Raw genomic sequence first — 22947 nt, 5'->3', positions numbered from 1 at the left:
CCAATAATCCACCACTTCTTGGCTTTAAATGGAAGATAATGCTTCACCATCAGTCTTCTGAAGTCAGGATTGAACACTGCTTTAATCAGAGTCACAGTAACTTTGTCACATTCATCTATCCATTATTATATAAACATGGGTTATTTTCTACATTGATGAATATTTCAAGTGTTGCCTTCTGATTTTAGGAGGTTCTTATTTGTGTCTTTCCATAAATTCTCAATGGTGAATCTACCCAAGGTAGAGACATTTCCTTGGTCTTTTTAATATCTAAGGAGCAAAAATGTTCCATTGAGGCCATCTATTTGTTGTCCTTAATTCTTGTTATGTGAACAGAGCATCTTTTCAGTCTGAACATGTCTTTGTTAATGACCTTTGAACCTTTCCTGCATGTAACCCATCACTTATAACCTTATGACCTGATCCAACTAATTTATTCCCACCAAATGCCTTCCTATCATCCTTTGGGTAACTTGTAATATTAACTCTTTTTAAATCGTGGCATATTTTAGCCACATAATATCACTGGGAGAATATTAGTATTTAAGAGATAGAGCTAGGTTTTTTAAACAATGCACCATTCAGGATTAAAGTGCTAGACAGTTTCCCAAGTAAGATTCCATTTAATCTCCTCCTCTTACTCAAGTATTAGCTCAGCTCATAACCTATTTACAGCACCTTGCTAAGAGAAGTGTATATGCCCCTCCTCCAGCTAGTAAAAGAATCAAAGATGGAAAACCAGAAAAGGTTCTGATTTTTAAAAAACTTTGTATCTCTTTCATATGTACACACATGTATCCACATATGTGGATATGTAAAAAAATGTGTATATACATGTATCTCCTGGAGTGATGCAGATACCAACCCTTGCCTTTTGCATGCCTCTGCTTACACACATGTATACATGTCCACATGTTCACATGCATGTATGTGCACACACACATACACACTTGTGTGTATTTAGTTGATCCGATGCCCATTCAACTGCATTTCATATACTGGGTAATAGGCATTTTTCATCCACATAATTTTTCCAGTCCAGATCAGACTAATTTCCTTTACATAGCTATACATTTCATTAAGGATATTTTGTAGTGTTCTGGAGCTCAATGCAGTTAATATATTTGCATTTGCAAGTAGAGATATTTGGAGAACATTGCTATTAATGGGAAACCTTTCTTTTGTTTGGACTCTGCCCATAAGATTAGTGAAAACTTAGGTGAACACTTATTAATCTATCTTGTACCTCCACTGATAGAGATACTTTGCAGATTATTGAACAAAGTTGTTTCTGTAGACACACTTGTCATTCTGTAATTTTAACTTCTTCATGGGAAGAACTTGGAGAATCTTCAAGATTACATTTCGTTTTATCAAGTCAAATTTTCTCCTTTTCTGTATTTGGAAAAAAGGAATATTTTAATGGGCAAATGACAGCTTGATATGATTATAGTTTTGACCTTGAAGACCCCCTGAAAGGGTCTCACAAACAGACCAGGGGTCTGAGGACCACATTTTGTGAACCACTCTAATAGATAATTTCCATCAATAGTCCCTAGAAGGGTTCTTTTCTCATATCCATCAATACCTAAAATCCTTATTGTTCTTGATTCATTTGTTTGGGCTTAAGTGTCACTCTTTCCAAACTCACCTTCTGTAATAATATTAATACAAGCTACTGCCCCATTCCTCATCGGTATTGATGTGGAAAGTAGTCATAAGTTAAAACTTTCTGACTGTAAATACACAGTGGGTTCTTATATTTGCTTCGCCTCTCAGTTAATGATATAGGCATTAATATCAGCTAAAGAAAATTGTTCAAAGCCTTCCTCATGTTTTCATCAAGGATACACTTCATGTACACAGAAACTATCCTCACAGTTTATAGAGTGAGAAAATAGACATGAGAATCAGTAATTATTGGTAGCTTTTTTTTATTGACTTTTTGTAGGGGAGGGCAAGAAGATAAAAGCTTCATATCTAAGCTATTCCATTTTGGTGGAAATTTCTTTTCTTTGCAATATCTTGAAAATCAACTTCCCAGGTGCCTTTAAATGTATTTTGCTTTGGTCACGGACTTTGTATTTACACTTCTGGTGTGTTCCATCTGCCCTTCTCAGCCACTACTTCCTTAAATAGTATGTTGAGTAACAAGACAGGAGAGTCCCAAAGTAATGGTTTTATCATCATGCCTGATAATATATTGTCATCCAAATGTCAGGAAACCTGTTCCCTTTCAAATTTATCTTCCTCCTTTCGATGTCATCCACAAGCGATTTCTGAACAATGTGACTTAGCTGGATCTCCCACCCAACTTCATTTACTTGTTTTCTCCTTGACTGTTTTTCAATATTCTGTGAGGTAATGCTCAGAGTCTTATCTCACCTTCTACCATAATGTTTTTCAAATGAGCTTGTAAACTTGTGACACTTTTGGCTGTCTGATTTGAAAGTCAAATTGAATATTCACTGCTGAAGGACTTTCTGGGTTTTTTCTAGCTCCTCTTTTAGATTTGGTATTCTTAAACTTTTTTTTCATTTGCAACCCATTTTTGCTAGAGAAATTTTTATGTGACCAAGGGTATATAGGTATATAAAATAGGTGTACATCATCTTTTACCATTGCCAAATTTTTCACAACCCTCACATTCAGTTACATGATCCTGTATGGAGCTCAAGAAGTTTTATTTTAGACTATTAGAAACAGCAAGGTTGAGCAGTCGATAGAGCACTGGGCTTGGAGTCAGGAAGGCTCAACTTCCTGAGTTCAAATCTAGCTTCAGATACTTAATAGCTGTGTGATCCTGGGCAAGTCATTTAACCTCTGTCTGCCTCTGTTTCCTCATCTGCAAAATGGGGATAACAGTAACACCTGCTCCCCACGGTTTTTGTGAGGACCAAATGTAAAAGTACTTAGCAAGGCACTTTGCACATAGTAGGCACTTAATAAATTCATATTTCCTTCCTGTTGTTTTAAACACCTTTAAGAATTGGTGATAGTAAGTCAATATCTTTTCTTTTGTCTGTTTCCTATTTTCACTATTTTTAGCTTGGAATAAGAAGCTAAAGAATCAAAGGATTAAGGACATGAAGGGACTTTAGAAATTATTTAGTTCATTTTCTCACTTTACAAGTGACAAAACTTAAGTCCAAATACTTGCCCAAGGTGACAAAAGTACTAAATTGCAGAGCCAGGATTTGAACTTGGGTCTTGTTTCTCTAATCTCAGACCTCTTTTTCATTATCACACTGCCCTGGATTTGAATATGGCCCCAGGACAGCCTGATTAACACAGGTCAGAAACTTGTCTGTTCTATGATGAGTCACTGTGTGTAAAGTCATGGCCTCCAAGCAGGTAATTTTTTATCATCTCTGAAATCCCAACTACTTTACATATAAATGACGTGTCAGCTACTAGTCTTTAGAGGCAAAAATCTAATAATCATAAAGCAATGTCCTAGCTTCTTTTGAGGAAGAATCACAGGGTAATATTACTAGTAACAATAACTAGCATTTATTATTTATAGCACTTTACAATTTGCAACACACTTTATATGTTATCTAATTTGATTCTTACAACAATATCAAACTCAATTCTCCTTTCCTAACCAAATACCTTTCCACAAACTGGATCCCCATTACAATTACTATTTCATTATTAATATGCCATGATCTTCCAGGCTAGAAGCTCCTGAGTCATATTTAATGATTCCTATTCCTTCACACCCTCTATATATGTTGTTACAAAGATCAGTTACTTTTTTCTTCAAGATGTCTCATTATCAGGGGGCAGCTAGGTGGTGCAGTGAATAAAGCACAGGCCCTGGATTCAGGGTTACCTGAGTTCAAATTTGACCTCAGACACTTGACACTTACTAGGTATGTGACCCTGGGCAAGTCACGTAACCCACATTGCCTGGCCAAAACAAACAAACAAACAAACAAACAAAAATGATGTCTCTTATCTACTTGCCCCTCTTCATCCCCAATTTTCTCATCCTTGACTATTTTAGACATCATATGTTTATACATGATCTATTTTGAACATTTTTTATTTCATTAAATATTTCCCAATTACATGAAAAAAGTTAAAATATATATATTTAAAAATTTTGAGTTCTAAATTCTCTCCTTCCCTCTCCCCTCCCTCCTCCTTGAGAAGGCAAGGAATTTGATTTCTATTATACTTGTGAGGTCATTCACAGCATATTTCCATTTCAGCCATCTTGCAAAAGGAAACACAAAATAAAAATAAAATAAAGTTTTAAAATTATGCTTCAATCTGCATTTAGAGTTCACTTGTTCTCTCTCTGAAGGTGGATAGTGTTTTTCATTATGGCTTCCTTTGGCATTGTCTTGGATTATTGTCTTGATCAGAATCATTAAATCTTTCACAGTTGATCATCCTTAAAATGTTGCTGTTACTGTGTAGTGTCCTCTGGTTCTTCTCACTTTACTTTGCATCAGTTCTTATAATTCATCCCAAGTTTTTTCTGAAACCATTTCTCTTTATGTTGACTATTACAAAATCCTTCTAATTAGACTTCCTTGTCCTATCTATCCCTTCTCTAATCCAGGTGACATATATTACCAAAGACACTTAATGATGCACAGTTCTGTGGTATGGTGGCAAGAGTCCTGCCTCAGAAGATAATATTTATAAATCACTTAGCACAGTGCCTAGCACACAGTAGGAACTTAATAAATGTTCTTTCTCTTCCTTTCCCTTCTCTCAGCAGAGGGGCTTGGTTAAATTTTTGCCTCATACATATTACTGTGTGACATTAGATAAATCACTTAATTACTCTAGAACACAATTTCCTTATCCATAAAAATGAAGGGGGTTGTACTAGGTGGCATCTAAGGTCCCTCCTAGATCTGTGATCCTAAATTATTCTGATGCTCAAAATCCTTCAATGATTCCATATCACTTGTGGAATAAAATGAAAAGTCCTCAGCCTTAGAATCAAAGACCTTTACAACTAAGCTTCAACCCACCATTCTAGCGACCTTTTCCTCTGCATAGACCCTCTGGTCTAACCAAATCCATTCCCTTGCCATCTTCTAGACATGTCTAGCTTATTATCAATGTGCCTTCATTGTTATTGTTCTCTAACTTAAAATGCCCTTGCCTTTCCTCTCCTCTTACCCAAATGCTACTGATTATTTTCCAGATTCATCTTTAGAAAGACTTTCTCCAGGAAATCTCTCATAACAATCCCTAGCCCATGCCTTTTCCTTTCTCTTTTGAATTCCTCTAGCTCACACTGCCTGTGCTTACCTAGAGTCAGTGTTGAATACACAGAGTACAGAACTTAATTGCTCTTTGTGCATGAGTTTTGAGTCCTGGTAAGGCAGGAAGCATATTTATAGCAGTTTCTTTATGCTACAAGAAGGGACAGTTTCCAACTCTTCCTTTAACTCAGTCCAACAGCTAATGTAGTCACAACTCCTTATGGACTCATGTGATAATACAGTGAGGTACCTACTTCCTCCAAGGAGGCTCATTTTCCTTGGCTATAAAGTAGGGTTAATCATAATCATTTTATAAACTGGAAAGCACAATAAAAGTGAATTACTGTCGTTATTGTTATTTTTGTTTGAAAACTGGCATTATGAGATTCAGAGGGATAAGTCTTGCCTGAAAACCTTTAGAAATATTTAGAACATTGTGATCTTTGAGCTAGAAGAGAGAACATGAGCCATGCCCAGGAATTTTAAAAGAAAGACACACAGCCTGGGAAAGAATAGACTGAAAAGGGAGGAAAGAACATTTGGTATTTTGTTTCCTATCCACAAGTTAACAAGTCAAACTGGAAAGAATCAGTGGCATAGGGCAACAGACAGAAGTAACCAGGAGAAATGAGCTGTAGCAGAAAAGGAAATAGAATTGAGCCCTCAGGCATCTCCAGGCATCTTAGAACAAAAGAATCAGGCCAAAGCTACTCATCTTTGCAAGAGCTGAGGAAAAATTAAAAGAAAAAGAAAAGAAAGAAAAAGTTCTGCTCTTTCCTCAACTTTCCCTCTTCATGCCTTTCTCATAACAGATGTTGTAATATATCCTGCCTTATTCTTTTACCTAAATATTTATTGTATCATGACCTTGTCTGAAATAAAGAGGCCAGGAATTAGTTGGAGACAAAAAAAAAATCTTAATTACATCAAAGAGCCAAACCTCTTTCTGAATGTTAGTAATTTACCTAACTGGGGGCTTCGAGCTATTGTGTTTACACTAGTTTTTTCTGCTATAAACTTTGCACAGGAGAAGAAGACCATGTGGGTCTTTCAACCATAATACTGCTCTTAAGCTAAAAATCAAGCTAATTGTTGCAACAAATGTGGCTGGTTAAATCTCCAGATTTGGGGAGGGGGGAGTGGTGTGCTGATAAATATTTAACAATTGGCTCTCTGAAAATGCATGGTTATGTTTAAGTTTAATTTGTATCATTATCATATTCTCTGTCACTTTTTAAAGTCTAGACCACAGTTGTCAAACTCACAAACATCCATCAAAATTCCCTCAAATAGCCCAAACCAATTAAAGTTGGGAATTTTCTTTTAAAAATAGAAACACAATGCCATATAGATAATATGAATTTGTGGTTTTCTTTTTTTTCTTTTTTCTTTTTTGCAGGGCAATGAGGGTTAAGTGACTTGTCCATGGTCACCCAGCTAGGAAGTGTCAAATGTATAAGGCTGGATTTGAACTCAGGTCCTCCTGAATCCAGGGCTGGTGCTTTATCCACTGTGCCACCTAGCTGCCCCTGAATCTGTGTTTTTTTAAGTCAACATGTGGCCTTCAGGGATCCATTTATCTTTGAGATTGAAAACACTGATCCAGAAAAACCACAAAACAATAAATCAAGCCCTGGTTTATAATGTTTGCTGATTTCCGTAATGTAAATATTCACTCTGCAAATTTAATAATAAGAGCTCCAGAAAGGACAATAGAGGAAAGGACAACAGCTAAAGAAATACTACACCCTAAATATCTCTGATAGAAATAGACAAGGTCTGGGAAGGATTCAGCCCTGCCTAACTTAGCTGGAAAGAGGGAAGAGAAAGGATAGAGTATAGCTGGCCAACTCGACACTCCACAACGATGCCCAATAGTGTTATATTATTGTTACTTCAAGATCACAAGAATGAGATTCCACTGGTGTGGACACATCATCCAGTCTGTGCAATTAGAATCCCTCCATACTTTGCCAGACATTTTCAAAAAGTGCTGTGGGAAAAGAGATTCATCAGCAAGAGGCCAATACTCTTGCTGTAGGAGTGTGAGCCATCGTCATCGTCATCACCATTGTCATCGTCATCCTCAATAATCATCTGGAAGATGAAGGGACAAGATGGTCTGAATGACCTCTGAGTTCCTCCCTGCTCTAAAGCTCTAGTCTGATGAAAATCATTTTGTTGAGAACCCATTTATGCCTCATTGACTTATGCTGCATTTTGTAGAGGAAATGTGATAGACTACTACCAATAGCCACTAACTTATAACTCTGAAATTCTGTGATTCTGTGAAATCCCTGGACTCTTTAAGACCAGAGGATGAACATAAACTCCAATTCCAAACAAGGGGCCAACTGTTTATGTTATGCTGGACAAGTTGTTTCCCTTATGAGCCTCATCTCCCTCATCTGTAATGTGCGTATGATAATACCAACCTCAAAAGAACGTAGCATGGGGGCGGCTAGGTGGCACAGTGGATAAAGCAGCGGCCCTGGAGTCAGGAGTACCTGAGTTCAAATCCGGCCTCAGACACTTGACACTTAGTAGCTGTGTGACCCTGGGCAAGTCACTTAACCCCCACTGCCCCACCCAAAAAAAAAAAAAAAGAACACAGCATGAGCATGAGGAGGAGCCATGAAAAATCCACTGTCTATCTGATTTTCAGGATAGAAAAGTTGGAATCCACCCTTTCTGTGAGCATAAAGCCTGCAAACCCTGGGGGTGACATAACAATTTAATCTCCTTTAAGTCTCACAAGAAAACAAGCCCCATAAATTTAAGTGGATCACCAACATTTGGTCTTAAAAACAGAAAGGATATTTCTGTTGGGCCTCCACAGCAGAAACTCATTGGTATAAAGCTGGCCTAGTGATGGATTTATGACCTGTTCTGTACCATCATGGGCAGCTCCAGCCCTGCTGGTGCTGAAACTACACAGTCATAAAAAGTAGTGACAGCCTCTGCCTTGAAATCTGAAACATTCATTACTTTTTCAATTGACAGTCCCTTGTGCCACTAATGAAGGCAATTATTACTGTTAACTGGGCAATCAGCTGAAAACTGGCCTGAGTCTGCTTCCAAACCCATAGAATTTTTCCATCTGTGTATGGTTTGATAAGATCTGCTCATTTACTGAGTGCCTAAATATGCATGAAGTCCCCTCTTGAAATCGCTTACCTGGCTGAAAATGGTTTCCCTTACCCTTACATAAACAAGGTAGGTATTTTATGTGCTTCCAATGGCAGCCCCTGAAGTGGTTAGGAAAGACTTGCTATAGTTCCCACCTCAAAGGAAGTGGCATTGCATACCTCCCCAAGACCCCAGAGGGCCCTAATGTAAAGACACAGTAGAATCACTGGCCACTTAACCAAGAAAACTGCTCCTGGACTTAGCACCTGCCACAGGTGCATGGGCAGGGGTTGGAGGGAGTACTAAAAGGTACTCCTCGGGCTACAACCTGAAAGAAATAGCTTAGAATGAAATAAGAAGAATTAGCTTAAACAGTCCAATTCCAAACCTGCTCTTCCTAGACTAATCTCCAAGTGCCTGATACCCAGGAATATGCTGGTAAAGGTTTAACAACCGGCTCTCCAAATTGCAGGAAACATTTTTACATTTAATCGGCAAATATTTTCTCTATCACTTTCTTAAATCCAGACAGTCAACAAAACTATAAATCCAGCCTTGTTTTGTAGTTTTCCCATTTCTGAGGTGAAAACACTCAACACTAAAAGTTTAACAATCGGTTCTCTGAGAGCCTTTCTGAGCTGGCTCTGACTATATCCCAAGTCCTTTCCTGTTCTGTATCTGATTTTACAGTACTCTGAGGTTTAGAGATCACTTTTCTCACAATAGCCCTATGAGGTAGGTAAAACAAGTATTATTCCCATTTTGTAGATAAAGAAACTAAGGGGGCAACTAGGTGTCACAGTGAATAAAGTGGATAAAAGGACCTGAGTTCAAATCTGACTTCAGACACTTGACACTTACTAGCTGTGTGACCTTGGGCAAGTCATTTAAACCTCATTGTCCCGCAAAAAGAAGAAGAGAGAGAGAAAACAAAAAGAAAGAAAGAAACTAAGGCCTAGAGGGTTATTATCAGCAAAACATTTAATATGTATCAGGCCTTTTTAAACTTATATCCTATAATTGATTCTAAGGCCAGTGCTTTTTCTATGATACTATGCTGCCTCTTCAGAAACATCCTGTAAAGTTTGTCATGCAGCCTCAGCTTGGACATTTCTAGTGATAAGGAGCTCACTCCTCTGCAATGACACACGCCTATTTTTGATTGCTCTTGTTGTTAGGACATCTATCCATTACCCTAAACTTAAAGGGCATTTTTGTTTAGTTTTGTTTTTTCTTCTTTTTTTATGTTTAGTTTTGGGTTTCTTTTCTTTTCCTTGGTCAATCCTACAATATCTCCATTAAATTAGGGGAAGGAATTTCTTTTTTACCAGGGAAATCCCACATTCTCCAGTGGGCATAGGGAAAATGGGTGACTGTCACTGGCTTTTTACTGTGGCTAGAATACTAATTGCTCTGCAGCCACAGGTGTACTGGAGTCAGTCAGCTCATACTGACTTTTGAGACATGATTATTAAATTTTCTTTTTCTTTTCTTTTTTTTTTTTGCAGGCAGTGGGGGTTAAGTGACTTGCCCAGGGTCACACAGCCAGCAAGTGTCAAGTGTCTGAGGCTGGACCTGAACTCAGGTACTCCTGAATCCAGGGCCAGTGCTTTAACCACTGTGCCATCTAGCTGCCCCATGATTATTAAATTTTCAATGTGAGCATTTCCATCTCAGAAAGTAATAAATGCTACAAATGAGGAATTGATTTTTTTTTGTTTCTCTAGAAAGTTGATTGTTAACAAAAAGTGATGGAAAAATGTTCATTCAGATTAAACTGTAAAATACTCATGTATAATTTTTTGAGAGTTCATTGTTAAACATTTGTTTGCACACCCCTGGTTCTTATCATCCTGTTCATGCATCTGATTCTATTCTGTAGGAAGCACCAACAGGACTTTCAAGGAATAGCTTACATGACACTCCATGGGGAACCATTCAGCATAAAAGCAAAGGACAGGTCTTAAAGTCTCTCCTACTCTCAGAGAGCTGTCTAACTCTCTATCATTAGCTTTGCACTTTTTGGGTGCTAATGTTTGTCTCCTTAATCTAAAGCCGAGGTTCTTAACCTGGGTTCTGCTGACAACTTGAATGGGAACAAATACATTTTTATTTCAATATAATTATTTTCCTTTGTAACCCTATTATTTTATTCAACGCATTCAGAATATTATTCTGAGAAGGGGTCCATGGGTTTCCAAGAGTGTATGACAGGAGGAGCAGCTAGGTGGCACAGTAGATAAAGTACTGGCCCTGGATTCAGGGGTACTTGAATTCAAATCTGGCCTTAGACACTTGATACTTACTAGCTGTGTGACCCTAGGCAAGTCACTTAACCCTCATTGCCCCACAAAAAAAAAAAAAAAGAGTCTATGGCAGGCACAAAGGACAATCAAGAGCTGCTTGATCTATGGATTTAGTGGGTGGATTTACCCAATCAGATCACAGCTCAGATTACAGCCCAATTTTACATAAGCCATCCTTCCCATTCCCAGTTGTATGCTTCATTGATTCACCTCTAACTCAGCATTTAATCAGAATAAATCAAAGGTTGCCTGAGAGCACTCAGCTGCAGATGAGATGTTGGTCTGCACTGGTAGAGGGAATTCCTCACCAAAAGTTACCTATGTGGAAAAAAATACCTCAGGTCTCAGCCCTCAGAATCTCTAAAAGGAAGAAAAATATCAAAGGTAAAGCCAAGGGGGAACCGTTATTCAGCAAAATCTCAGAGACCCAGATGATACATTACATTCGATCCTCATGCCCAGCTCCTTCCAAGAAAGTATTTCAGGGCCAATATCCATCCTTCCCTCTCTTGTCTCCCAGCCTGGAGGTGAGCCAGAAGTGCAGTTTTCAGTTGCTCCCACACAGAAGCTGAATAAAAAGGGTATCCCCCCCAACAATGGACACATATGAAGTCCTGGAAGTCAGACCTTCCGTTGATGCATATGTAGAAATGGAAACACTCTGAGAGTCTCTATTGCAGAGCATGGTTTGAGCAGATGGGCAGCAGATGAGGGCAGGCCCACACCTCAGGCCAGTATCACCGCCTTTGACTAAAACCAGTTGGACTTTCTCCAAGGGAAAGGTCTCTACTGCTTGCTATCATTGTCCCCTCTAAAGGAGATGGCCCAAGAAGTCAGGGTGGGAGCACTACTATGAGATGGCTCCTAGTCCTTTGTCATCTTCTCTTTCCCATTCTCCTTTTAAAAAAATCCACAAGCCTGTCATACTTTATGTGCTGGGATATGCTGCCTACTCTAAGAAAGAAGCTGAGGCCCAGGAAGGTGGTGACAAGATACAGACTATGCAGCAAGCAAATGATGATGACAACTAATAATAATAATAATAATTGGCATTTATATCAGTGCTTTAATTTTTGCCAAGTTCTTTATATGCATTTAATTCTTGTGACCCTGTAAGGCATATGCTATTATCCCCATTTTATAGATGAAGAAACTGAGGTTTAGAAACATAGCTAGTGTTTGAAGCAGGATTTGAAGCCAGGTCTTCCTGACTCCTCATTCATCATGTCCATCCATTATACCACACCATGGAACCAGAAATAAAAGCCTATGTCCCTTGACTACAGAGCCATTATGCTTGTCTTTACACTATGCTCCTTCTGTGAGTTTCACCGCATCAAAGAATTTCATACTTGGAAGCCACTTCAAAGGGCAGCTAATCCAAACTGGATTTGAACAAAACATGCCTGACAAGTGACCAGGCAGCTTTTGCATGTGAGGGAGGACCTTCTGTCTCCTGAGGCAATCTATTACACTTCTAAGTGGCTCTAATTGTAAGAAAATGTCCTTATATCTGGCTTTAATCTGCCTATCTATAGCTTCCATCCATTTTTCCTACGTTTGTCTTCTGGGACCAAGTAGAATCAGTCTCTTTCACTTTAGAGCCCTTCAGATACCTGAAGAGAGCTATAATATCACTTATACTGGCTCAGGCCAGCCATGTTATTCTCCCCCAACCATCTGGACTCCATCCATGGATTTGTAAGTCCAAACAAGTTAGTTTTGCCATATGTTTCTGGGGTACATGCCACTGAGAAATACTTCCCACCTTTGCCTCCTCCCCTTCAAGCATTGTCTTTCTGGATTAGAATGTCACTTGAGGGCAGAGACTAAGTCATTTGCTTGCATCCCCAACGTTTAACACAGAGACTGATGCATAGTAAGCATTTTATAAATTCTCAATCTACCTATTTAGTTCTCCTCCTTGAAGCCTTCTCTTCTCCACTCTAAACACCCCTAATTCCTTCAGTTGATCTTTAAGATCTTATGGCCTTTCACCATTCTGATGGCCCTCCTCTGATGGCTTGAGAACAAGTTGGATTGCATCCAAAATGTGATACCCCCAAAAGAGCCCAAAGCTCTAGTGTGGTCTAACCAGAGCACAGAGAGACTATTAAATGTGTCCCTATCATAACCACTAAAGTTCCCTTATGCAGTCTAAGAACATTAACTTTCTTAGCTGCCATATCAAACTGATGGCTTATATTGATCCTGCAACAACCCCAGATTCCTTTCAGATGCATTGCTATCTAGCCAGAGCTCTCCCATCTTGTATTGAGTTGGTTTTGCACCCAAAGGTAGGACTTTACGTTAAGCTGTTCCTCACTTTAACTTTTTTAGATTTAGCCTAATGAGCTATCTTGGCATAATCATGTTTGATTCAATATCATAGCCAACTCTCTCAGCAAGTTTGATAAGTATATCTTTTAAGCTTTTATCTAAGTCACTGATGAGAAGTGTTTAACAGCGCAGAACCAAGGACAGATCTTCAGGTCAGACTGAAAAGACAGTTTTTGAAATTGTTATCAAACCAATAACAATTGTTCTTTGGATCCAGCCATTCTTTCCACAAGGATAGTATTAAGACTTTCTCAATTGCTTCTCTGGCTCCTAAACAACTACATAGCCAAAAAAAAAAAAAAAAAAAAAGACAAGACAAGAAAAAAAAAAAGAAAAGAAAGGAAATGAGATTATTCTAGCATGACCAGTTCTTGATGGGAACACTGCTTTCTTTTCTGGATGTTTACTAACTTATCTCTTCAATAATGGATTCTAGAATTTTGCCAGGAATCCAAGCCAAGATCACTGAGCCTATATAATATGTTTCCTTTTATGAAATCTGGGATGACATTCTACCTTCTCCAGACCTGTGCTTGTCTCCTGTTTTCCACAATCCTTTAAAGATCACTGATGGGGTTCAGGGAATGCATCTGCCATATTTTCAGCACCCTAGGATATAGTTCACTTGGGGTTAGTGACTCAGACTCCACTAATGACAGCTCAAAACACCCTTACTATGTCCCCTATCTAATCTTGTGTTTTAATCCCCCTTCCATTAGGTCTTATTATTTTTTCCTCATTCAAGGTATATTCTTAGCAGAAAAAAAACAAACAAGAAAAATAAGAGTTGAGTAATTCTGTACTTCTGTGTTCTGACTGCTTTCAGTTATCATTGTCTTTTCCACCCCAACCAGCAGGCTTGTGCTTATGTTGATCTTCCTCTTTTCACTAATTTAACTTTAAAATCCCCATTTTGGGGGTTATGCTTCCTTTGTTGTCCTTGTTGCTTCAACCTGTTCTACTACTATCAGGCTGAGTGGACAAGAACACACTTGTATTTGTATCCCCAGTGCATAATACAGTGCCTGACCCATTGAAGATGCTCATAAATGCTTGTTAACTGATTCATTGAAGTGGGGATCATAGAATCACAGGATTTAGATGGCAAAGAATGCTATGATTATGTGATATTTAACTTCTGCATTTTTCAAAGCAGAAAACTGAAAGCCAGAGAAGTTAGGCTACTGTTCAATAATGAATGATGACAGATGAAGAGAATTGCATTGATGTAGGCAGAATAAAGGTGATAAGGAGTTTTGGATGAGAAGCAAAGGACATGATGATGTGAGGTGGAGGAGTGCTTGTAAGGGAGAGATTGGTTGAGGGGAAATAGCATGTAATAACATGAGGAGCATCCATGGTATCAGTCTTAGATCTTTGCCCCTTTTATCACCATTGTGATGTGAAAGATATTTGCCTTACGTGATTGCTAAGCCCATAAACACCGCAGATACCAGTGTAGGAAACCAAACACTGAAGCTATGAACTCAGCTCCAGACTCTTACTACTAATCTGAATTGCATCAGGTGAACATGCTCTTAGTTCCCATTCCTAGAGAAGAGTGGCTGGTTCAAAGTTTGGGATTCATTTGACATACTCAGTCATTCATCCCCCTGACATTGGTATGAGACAGAGTCTGATAAAAGCATTTAGTACAATTATAATAGTAACTACAATGTATATAATGCCTTTAGTTTTGCAAAGTACTTTTACAAATATTAGCTCTATCGATTGCACCACCTAGCTGCCTAGAATGGGACAGCTCCCTCAATTTTTGCTAACAAAAATATCTAAAAGCAAAGAGCAGCTCACATTTATATAAGTTTTAACATTTACAAAACACTTTCTGCCCAATAACCCTGCGAGACAGATAATTTTCTTTCACATTTTAAAAATATTTTGATAGATATATTTTGTTTGTCATCACTTTCCCCTGTATCCCCCTTCCCAAAAAGCCATCACCTGTAACAAGATTCTAAAAAAAGAGGGAAATAATATCAAAAAAGCCAATCAATATATCAAAATTCTAATATTAAATGCAATGTTCCATGCCCAAAGACCTACCACCTTTGAAAAGGAATAGGGAGAGGTTTCTTTTCCTCTTTTCTTTGGGGGTTCAAATTTGTTCTAATTTTTCAACATCCATTTTCAATTGTTCTCTGGTTTATTATTGCTATCATTTAGCCATTCCTCAAATAACTGGTAAACACCTTGATTCACATTAATTACTACCACAAAAAGTGGTCTATGGTATGTACCTAGCAATAATATCTATGGATCAAACCATATGGATATTTTAGATACTTTGCATAATTCCAAATTACTCTCCAGAATGTTCTATTCATTCAGACCTTAATCAACAACACATTAGTGTGCCTATCTTTCTAAAGCCCTCCAACATTCACTGTTCCCATATTTTGTCATCTTTGCCAAATCTTAGTATAGGAAGTAAACTTTAGGGTTCTTTCAATTTGCATTTCTCTTATTAGTTATTCAGATATGGTTGCTGATAGTTTGCATTTCTTTTGAGAATTGTCTGTTAACATCCCTTGACTACTTCTGTATTGGTGTTTTGGTTATATTTATTTTTGTCAGTTTTCTGTATATCTTGGGCAGCTAGGTGGCACTGTGGATAGAGTGCTGGGACTCTGAGTCAGGGAGACTTCATGAGTTCAAATCTAGCCTCAGGCACTTACTATCTGTGTGACCCTGGGCAAGTCACTTAACCCTGTTTGCCTTGATTACCTTATCTGTAAAATGAGCTGGAGAAGGAAATAACAGCATGAAGAGTCAGATATGACTGAAACTGACTGAACAACAATGACGACTACATATCTTGGATACCAAACCCTCATCAGAAATATTTGATACAAAATATTTTTACCAGGTGAGCAATTCCCTTCTTATCCTAGACATATTAATTTTGTTTGTACAGAAGCTTTCTAATTTCATGTAACCAAAATAATTTTTAATATCTTTTGTAATTGTCTTTACCCCTTGTTTGTTTAAGAATTCATTTCCTATGGGGCAAAGCTTATTATTACTATTCTACAGTTGAGAAATTGACACTCAAAGGAAAGGATCTGCCCGAGGACACAGAGAAAGTTAGCAGAAAAACTGGAGCTTGAACTCAAATATTTGACTCCAAGTTCTGGAGCCACATCTCTTTATAATTGTGCAGCACCCGATGTTGATTCCTAGTAGGATGGATTCTCTCCTCTTTTTAAAAACACAAATCAGGAGACTAAATAGAGGAGCAGAGATGAGTGACACTGATGTACAAAATAATAGCATCATAAACATAATGATAATGACAATTGATCTTTGGATAATGCCAGACAGATGGTACATTATTAATGATGAAAGAAGAATGGGCTTATTTAAAGCCTCCATTTTCCTCTGACATGTTTAACAAACTGATCATTTATGGCTCAATTTGCTGATCAGTGCCTATTGAATTGCTTTGAATTTTAATTATGGTTTAATCATCTCAAGATATTCAATTTCAAATCTTAGAAGTGATTTTCTTGACATCATTCCTTTGAAAGGGAGGGAAATGATGTCTAATACAGAGGATAGAGTACTTCACAGGATGTGGTCCTATATGTTTGTCCCCCTTCCCCCATTTTCCAAATGGCATCCAAGATAGGTGTAAGTTGTAGAAAGATAATGGATTTGGAGCCAGAGAACCTGGTTTTGAGTGTTGCCTCTACTACTTACTTCATGTGTGACCTTCAACAAGTCCCTGATTCTTGTTTGGGCTTCTGATTTTCTTGCGTGTAAAATGAGGGGAGTGGATTAGGTAGCTTCTATTTGTTGTTCAGTTGTGTCCAACTCTCCATGATTCCATTTGAGGTTTTCTTGGCAGAGATACTGGAGTGGTTTGCCATTTCCTTCCCCAGCTCACTTTCCAGAAGAAGAAACTGAGGTAAATATGGGTAAGCGATTTGTCAAGGTTTCACAGAACTAGTAAGTGTATGAGGCTGGATTTGAACTTGTGAAGATGAGTTCTCCTGATTCAAAGCCAGGTGCTCTATCCATTTTGTCACCTGCCTGCCCCAACAATCTCTAAGATCCAATATAAATATTGCAGTTTATAAAAACCAGAAGCCTGGGATCAGGCAGGATTGTAGTACTGTTTTATCATTCTTGTTGTTTTTTAAACTCAGGAAGCTGAACTCATCCGAAATATTCAAGAACTCCTGAAAAGAACTATAATGCAAGCCATTAATCAGATAAGGTAAGGCACCTTCTTTCCAACATCCTTGTATTACTGACCAGTTCCTTAGAAGCAGCCTTGGGTCACTTGGCGTTTTATTAACTTTTCCTCAAAACAGATATATGTCATGCATGAATCATCAATAGGATGTTTTGTATTGGAGCCAGTTGGTACCAGATCCAAGAGTCGGTTGTTAAATTTTCAGTGCAAGCCTTTACATTTCAGAAATAGGTACAAATAAGGGCATGATGTATAGTTTGGTTGATTATCTAGACTTAAGAAGGTTATGGAGGAAATGTTTAAAAAAACCAGGTTAAATGTAAAGGGTATTTGGGGGATATGGAGCTGGTTGTTTATCAGTGGATGGGAGTACAGAATACCCACAGGAAATTCAGAATTGGGGTGGTTACAGTGCCAGATAGAACAAAAGCATGGTGTTCTTAGTGGATTGCCAGTACCCTCCCTAGTGTAGTAGTCATAGAACTTTGGAGTTTTGCATGAAGTATTTTGTAACAACCTGAGGACCTGGATTCAAAACCTGCTTCTTACTAAGATTGTAATCTTGGGAAAGTTATGTTCTCTAGGCTTGTCTCCTTATTTATAAAATGAGGTGGTTTGACTAGATTTCTAAGGTTTGTTCCAAATTTAAATTCCAGGTTCCTATCGGTAAAAAAAAAAATGATTTTTTCCATTTTACAGATGAGAAAACTAGAGCTTAGAGAGAGAGGAAGGTACTAGTGCTAGTAAGTCACAACAGAGTCAGGACTAATTTCAAATCCAATGGTTTTCCTCTTGTGGAATGCTTTTCTCCCAAATGGACATAGACCTACAATATCACCTGTATATGATATGCACATATATAACTCATATTACTATGTAAGACACATGACACACACAACACGTGTAGTCACATAGTACATATGACACTGATATGCATGTTTCAATATGCAGACATTGCCATGCACACATTATATGCACATTCATTGAGATTTGAAGCAAACCCAGTATGTCAAGGAGGAAGCATAGTCTTTTCATTTCTTGGTTGACATTGCCACCTGGTGGACAACATGAACTAGACTTCTCTCTGGAATGTTCAGGTTCACATGACCAATATTTTCCTGGAATCCCAGGATCTCAAAACTGAAAGACTCCCTCGGAGGCCATCTAGTCTGAACTCTTAACCCTGAGTAGGAATCTCTTTTACAGTCTCCCAGACAGGTGGCCTCCATCCAGCCTTTGTTCAGCCACACCCAGTGACAGGAGCTGAACTGTATATTCACTGATGAAAGAATAATTACATTAATATTAATAATTCACATTTATATGGTACTTCCAAGTTACTAGGTTCTTTTTGGTACCTATCAAGTAGATAATAACATGTATTGTTATTGATACTCATAGATAAGGAATCAGACTCAGAGGGATTAGCTGATTTAAGTAAGGGTCACACAGCTGGTAAATAGTCAGGAGAGCTAGGTGCACTTAGGTTGCACTTAAGTGCCATTTTTTTCCATATGCCATATTCTTCCCCAAACTACATAATTGTTTATTGCCATACCTGGAATTAGAACAGTAGAACAGATCACCTCTCTTGATCTCTTATCTAGATCTAGGATTCCAGAGTTCATGGCTTAGAATTGTAACTACAGCAGGACTGTCAGTTGCTGGCATATGGTCCAGAGATCACTTTCCTAGGCTTTGAGTCACATGGCCCTCCATCAGAGTTATGATTCTCTTAGTGTAGTGTTAGACTTAAGAGTCTAGAAGACCTTGGTTCAAATTTACCTCTAATACTTAATACCTGTGTGACATCGGGCAAGTCACTTAACTAACCTCAATGAAACCTCAATTTCCTCATATGTAAAATGAAGGGTTGGAATAGATGGGTACTGACCCTTTCTAGCTCTGAAATTCTGTGATTATTTGACTAGAAGTCTTTTAAGGTTCCTTCTGGTTCCTAAAACTATGATGTTGGGGGCAGCTAGGTGGCGCAGTGGATAAAGCACCAGCCCTGGATTCAGGAGTACCTGAGTTCAAATCCGGCCTCAGACACTTGACAGTTACTAGCTGTGTGACCTTGGACAAGTCACTTAACCCCCATTGCCCCACAAAAAAAAACACCAAACAAACAAAAAATACTATGATGTTATGAGGCAAGATGCACTCTGGGTGATGGAGTCAGGGTAATGAGCCAGAGCAGGTTGGTGGAGGAAAGGAAGGAAACGATCTCTTTTCTCTGTCCATGGATCAGTATGGCTTCTGTATCATTGCCACCCCCTCAACTCATTTTGCCCCAGTTGAAAGAATTCCTCATCTTACCTTTGGCCCATGGGTAGCATTTTGAACCTGTCCCTATGTGATTTTCTAATCTAGTATTGTATGCCTTTAATAAAAGTCTCTTATGTTAGGTGTGGTGGTAGTCCTGAATTCTCAAAGGCCATGTTGCTATAGTGCAAGCTTCTACCAGGAAAGAAAGGTTTTAAGAATGGGTTAGCAAAAAAAAATTAAAAATTAATTTTAAAAAATTGAAAAATTGAAAAAATAGAATGGGTCAGCAACAGGCTGTGTGCCCATTCTCCAAGGATCTTCCTGGCAAAGTACAAAGTACAAGGAAATTCATCACTAAGGTGGTGAACAATTTGGCTACAGGAAATCATGATGTTTCTCTATATTGAGAGGATGCGTTCTGATTTATTTGAGGGAATATCTACCCTGGAGATAAGAACAACCACAAAAACAAAAATAATGTTTCCAGGTAAAGTCAAAGCCCACACTGCCCAAATCACACCAAGACACTTCAGAAGTTTCATTGTCCTTTCTGTCCAAGGAGGTACATTTCCTGAGGGCTGGAATGTGGAAGCCCGGAAGGCCTTCCACTCAGGTAGCATCATCATTTGTTCACATGGTATGACTGGGAAGGGGACAGAGGTTGGAAGTGGACGGAGGGATGCCTCTTTATTTAAAAAGGAACCCTTCCAACTTGCTGGTTGGTACCCATCTCTCCATTCTACCTAAACAGCTATAAGCCCCCATCTAACCGTTTTGAATATGAAACCAATTTCAGTTACATTATCTCATTAGATCTTTGCCACATGCCTTAGCTTTTGTGGGCCTCTCATCCGTAAAATGAGCAGTTTGGGACTAGGTTATCTCCCAGATCCGTTTCAGTTCTAACACCATACAAATCTATGACCCTTTATCCCTGTTAAGTATGTCACAGAAAGACAGATGGGAAAACTAAGGTTCCCAAATCAAATGTCTAAGGTCATACATTTAATTCTCCTGACTTACAGCTCATTTGTCTCATGCTATCCCATAGCTTTAAGTTGTCTTGGTCTCTGTCACCTATGGGTAAATGAAATGTCTAAAAACAAGTTTGGGTGATGGAAAAGAAAAATAGAGAATACGAGGACCCTGGGGGAAGAAGTGCCCAGGATACTGAGGATAGGATGTCACTGAAGACAAACTTCAGTCTTCTCTGGGTTTAGAAGCTGAGGTAGTGAGTGGGTAGTGCCTATTTGCTTTAGGGAACAGAGATCAAGAAAGTTACACATTAAGGAAGCCATATGGGATGTGGCTATATTAGCTGCCTAATTAGCTGATTTGGAGTGGAATCATTTTCTTGACCACCCTAACAACCCATTAAGTAGAAGCAGAAGGGCCAGAAAAGTAAGGCAACTCACCCAAGCCTGCACACTGATATATGAGTAGCTGTAGGTAACACCGGGCCCTGGTTTCTTATTATCAATGAGCCACAGGATATCTTGGGCTGGTGAAGTACTAATAGTGATGGGTTCTCCTTTGCCCTCTGCCTGTCATTCAGAGATTCACAGAATAGCAAAGCAATAGACCCACGAGAGAGTTTTGAAATAGAATACAGGCTGTCTGAGCTGGAGGGTTTTTTCAAAACTATCTAATTCAACCTCATTATTTTATAAATGCAGAAATTAAAACACCAGAGAGAAGAAGGAAGTTACGCAATGTCCTACAGTAATTTCCAGAGCCAGGTCTTGAAACCCAGACATAAGTTCAATATTCCAAGTTCAGCATTTCCTTCACTATACTGGGATGAGGATCTTTGGGGCTTTTCCCTTTTGGCTTCTATGTGATCATTTTAAATTTTGGTACATTTGCATTTATTTTCATCAATGTTCCTCCTCCTTTCCTTTTAGGCTGAACAGAGAGCACAAGGAAATCTGTGAAATGGACTGGTCAGACAAGGTTGAGACCTACAATATTGATGAGATGTGTGCCCGTTACACAAACCAAAGCACCAACATTCGGTTCCACCCTCACTCATCCACGTTTGAAGAGAGGTCAGGATCCCTTTGTGTATGCGACACTCAGGATCATCATTTTCTGTGAATTCTAATATATCAGGCACAGTGGCAGAAGTTGGGGAGGGGGGAGAAATAACTTGCATAGCTACACTTCTTATTCAGGTTAGTAGAGTGGAAAAGTACCTAGTATAACCTTTCATTGAGTTCCATTTAGCTCTGGAATGGATTCTTAAGCTTATGTTGGAGTGAGTACACCTGATAATCTAGACATTTACATAACATTGATTTTAAATGGAATGATTAATCCATATTGAATGTGTGACAGGGTAAGAGTAAGTATGCATCCTCTTTCAAATTCCACTACCCCTTCACCATCCACCCAGTCAAAAGACTCATCCTCTCCTCACATCATTTTTTAAATGCCTCCTATATGCCTATCATTCTCACATCCATTCCATGATCAGATTAATCTTTCTAAACCCGAGATCTTATCATAATACTCCTCCCAACACAGACACTCAAAAATCTGAAAAAAGGCATTTATGAAACACTAACTGTGTCTCCTTTATAAAGGCAATGCTCTCAAGTCTGGATACAAGGTCCTCAACATTCTGGCTCCAAGCTCAGCTTCCCACACTCATTGCACACTACTTCCTTGAACTTCTAGCCAAACTAGCTCACTGTCTATAGCTCACATCACATACTTTCCTCCACAAGTTCCCTTGCTCATGTTTTCCTTGTGCCTGGAATGTATTTGCCTCCTCATCTCAGTCTATTGAAGGCCAACCTTTCTTCTTCTTCTTTCTTTTTTTTTTTTTTGTAAATAGTATTTTATTTACATGTAAAGATAGTTTTCAACATTTTTAATAAGATTTTCAGTTCCACATATTTCTCTCCCCCTTCTCCCCTTCCCAAGATGGCAAGCAATCTGATATGTTATGCAATTATGTTAAACATATTTCCATATTAATCATGTTGTAAAAAAGTAACAGAACAAAAGGGAAAAATTATAACACCCCCCTAAAGTGAAAATAGTATGCTTTAATCTGCATTCAGACTCCATAGTTCGTTCTCTGGATGTGGAGAGCATTTCCATCATAAGTCTTTTGGAACTGTTGTGGATCATTGTATTGCTAAGAAAAGCTAAGTCCATCTCAATTGGCCATTAGACAATGCTGATGTTATTGTGTACAATGTTCTCCTGGTTCTGCTCACTTCATTCAGAATCAATTCATGTAAGTCTTTCCAGGTTTCTCTGAAATCCTCCTGCTCATCATTTCTTACAGAACAATAGTATTCCATTATATTCACATACCACAACTTGTTCAACCATTCCTCAATTGATGGGCACCCCCTCAATTTCCAATTCTTTAAGGCCAACCCTTCTTTCAAGGTCCAGATGAGGCACAGCCTCCTCCAGAAAGCTTTCCCAGATATTC

At 38.5% G+C, this 22947-nt stretch overlaps 1 protein-coding gene across 1 annotated transcript in view; it reads left to right on the top strand.

Annotated features, from left to right (window-relative positions):
* Positions 1 to 22947, top strand: part of TEKT4 (tektin 4) — a 44618-nt gene that overhangs the window by 5458 nt on the left and 16213 nt on the right. Inside the window, exons 2-3 of the mRNA XM_043978270.1 lie at positions 17179 to 17249; positions 21401 to 21544. Coding sequence (XP_043834205.1) covers positions 17179 to 17249; positions 21401 to 21544 — 215 coding nt within the window. The remainder of the gene's footprint in view (positions 1 to 17178; positions 17250 to 21400; positions 21545 to 22947) is intronic.

This window comes from Dromiciops gliroides, chromosome 1 (assembly GCF_019393635.1).
Source record: "Dromiciops gliroides isolate mDroGli1 chromosome 1, mDroGli1.pri, whole genome shotgun sequence".
NCBI lineage: Eukaryota > Metazoa > Chordata > Mammalia > Microbiotheria > Microbiotheriidae > Dromiciops > Dromiciops gliroides.
Note: the sequence above shows the minus strand (reverse complement) of the source record. Positions and strands in the feature narration are given on the sequence as shown.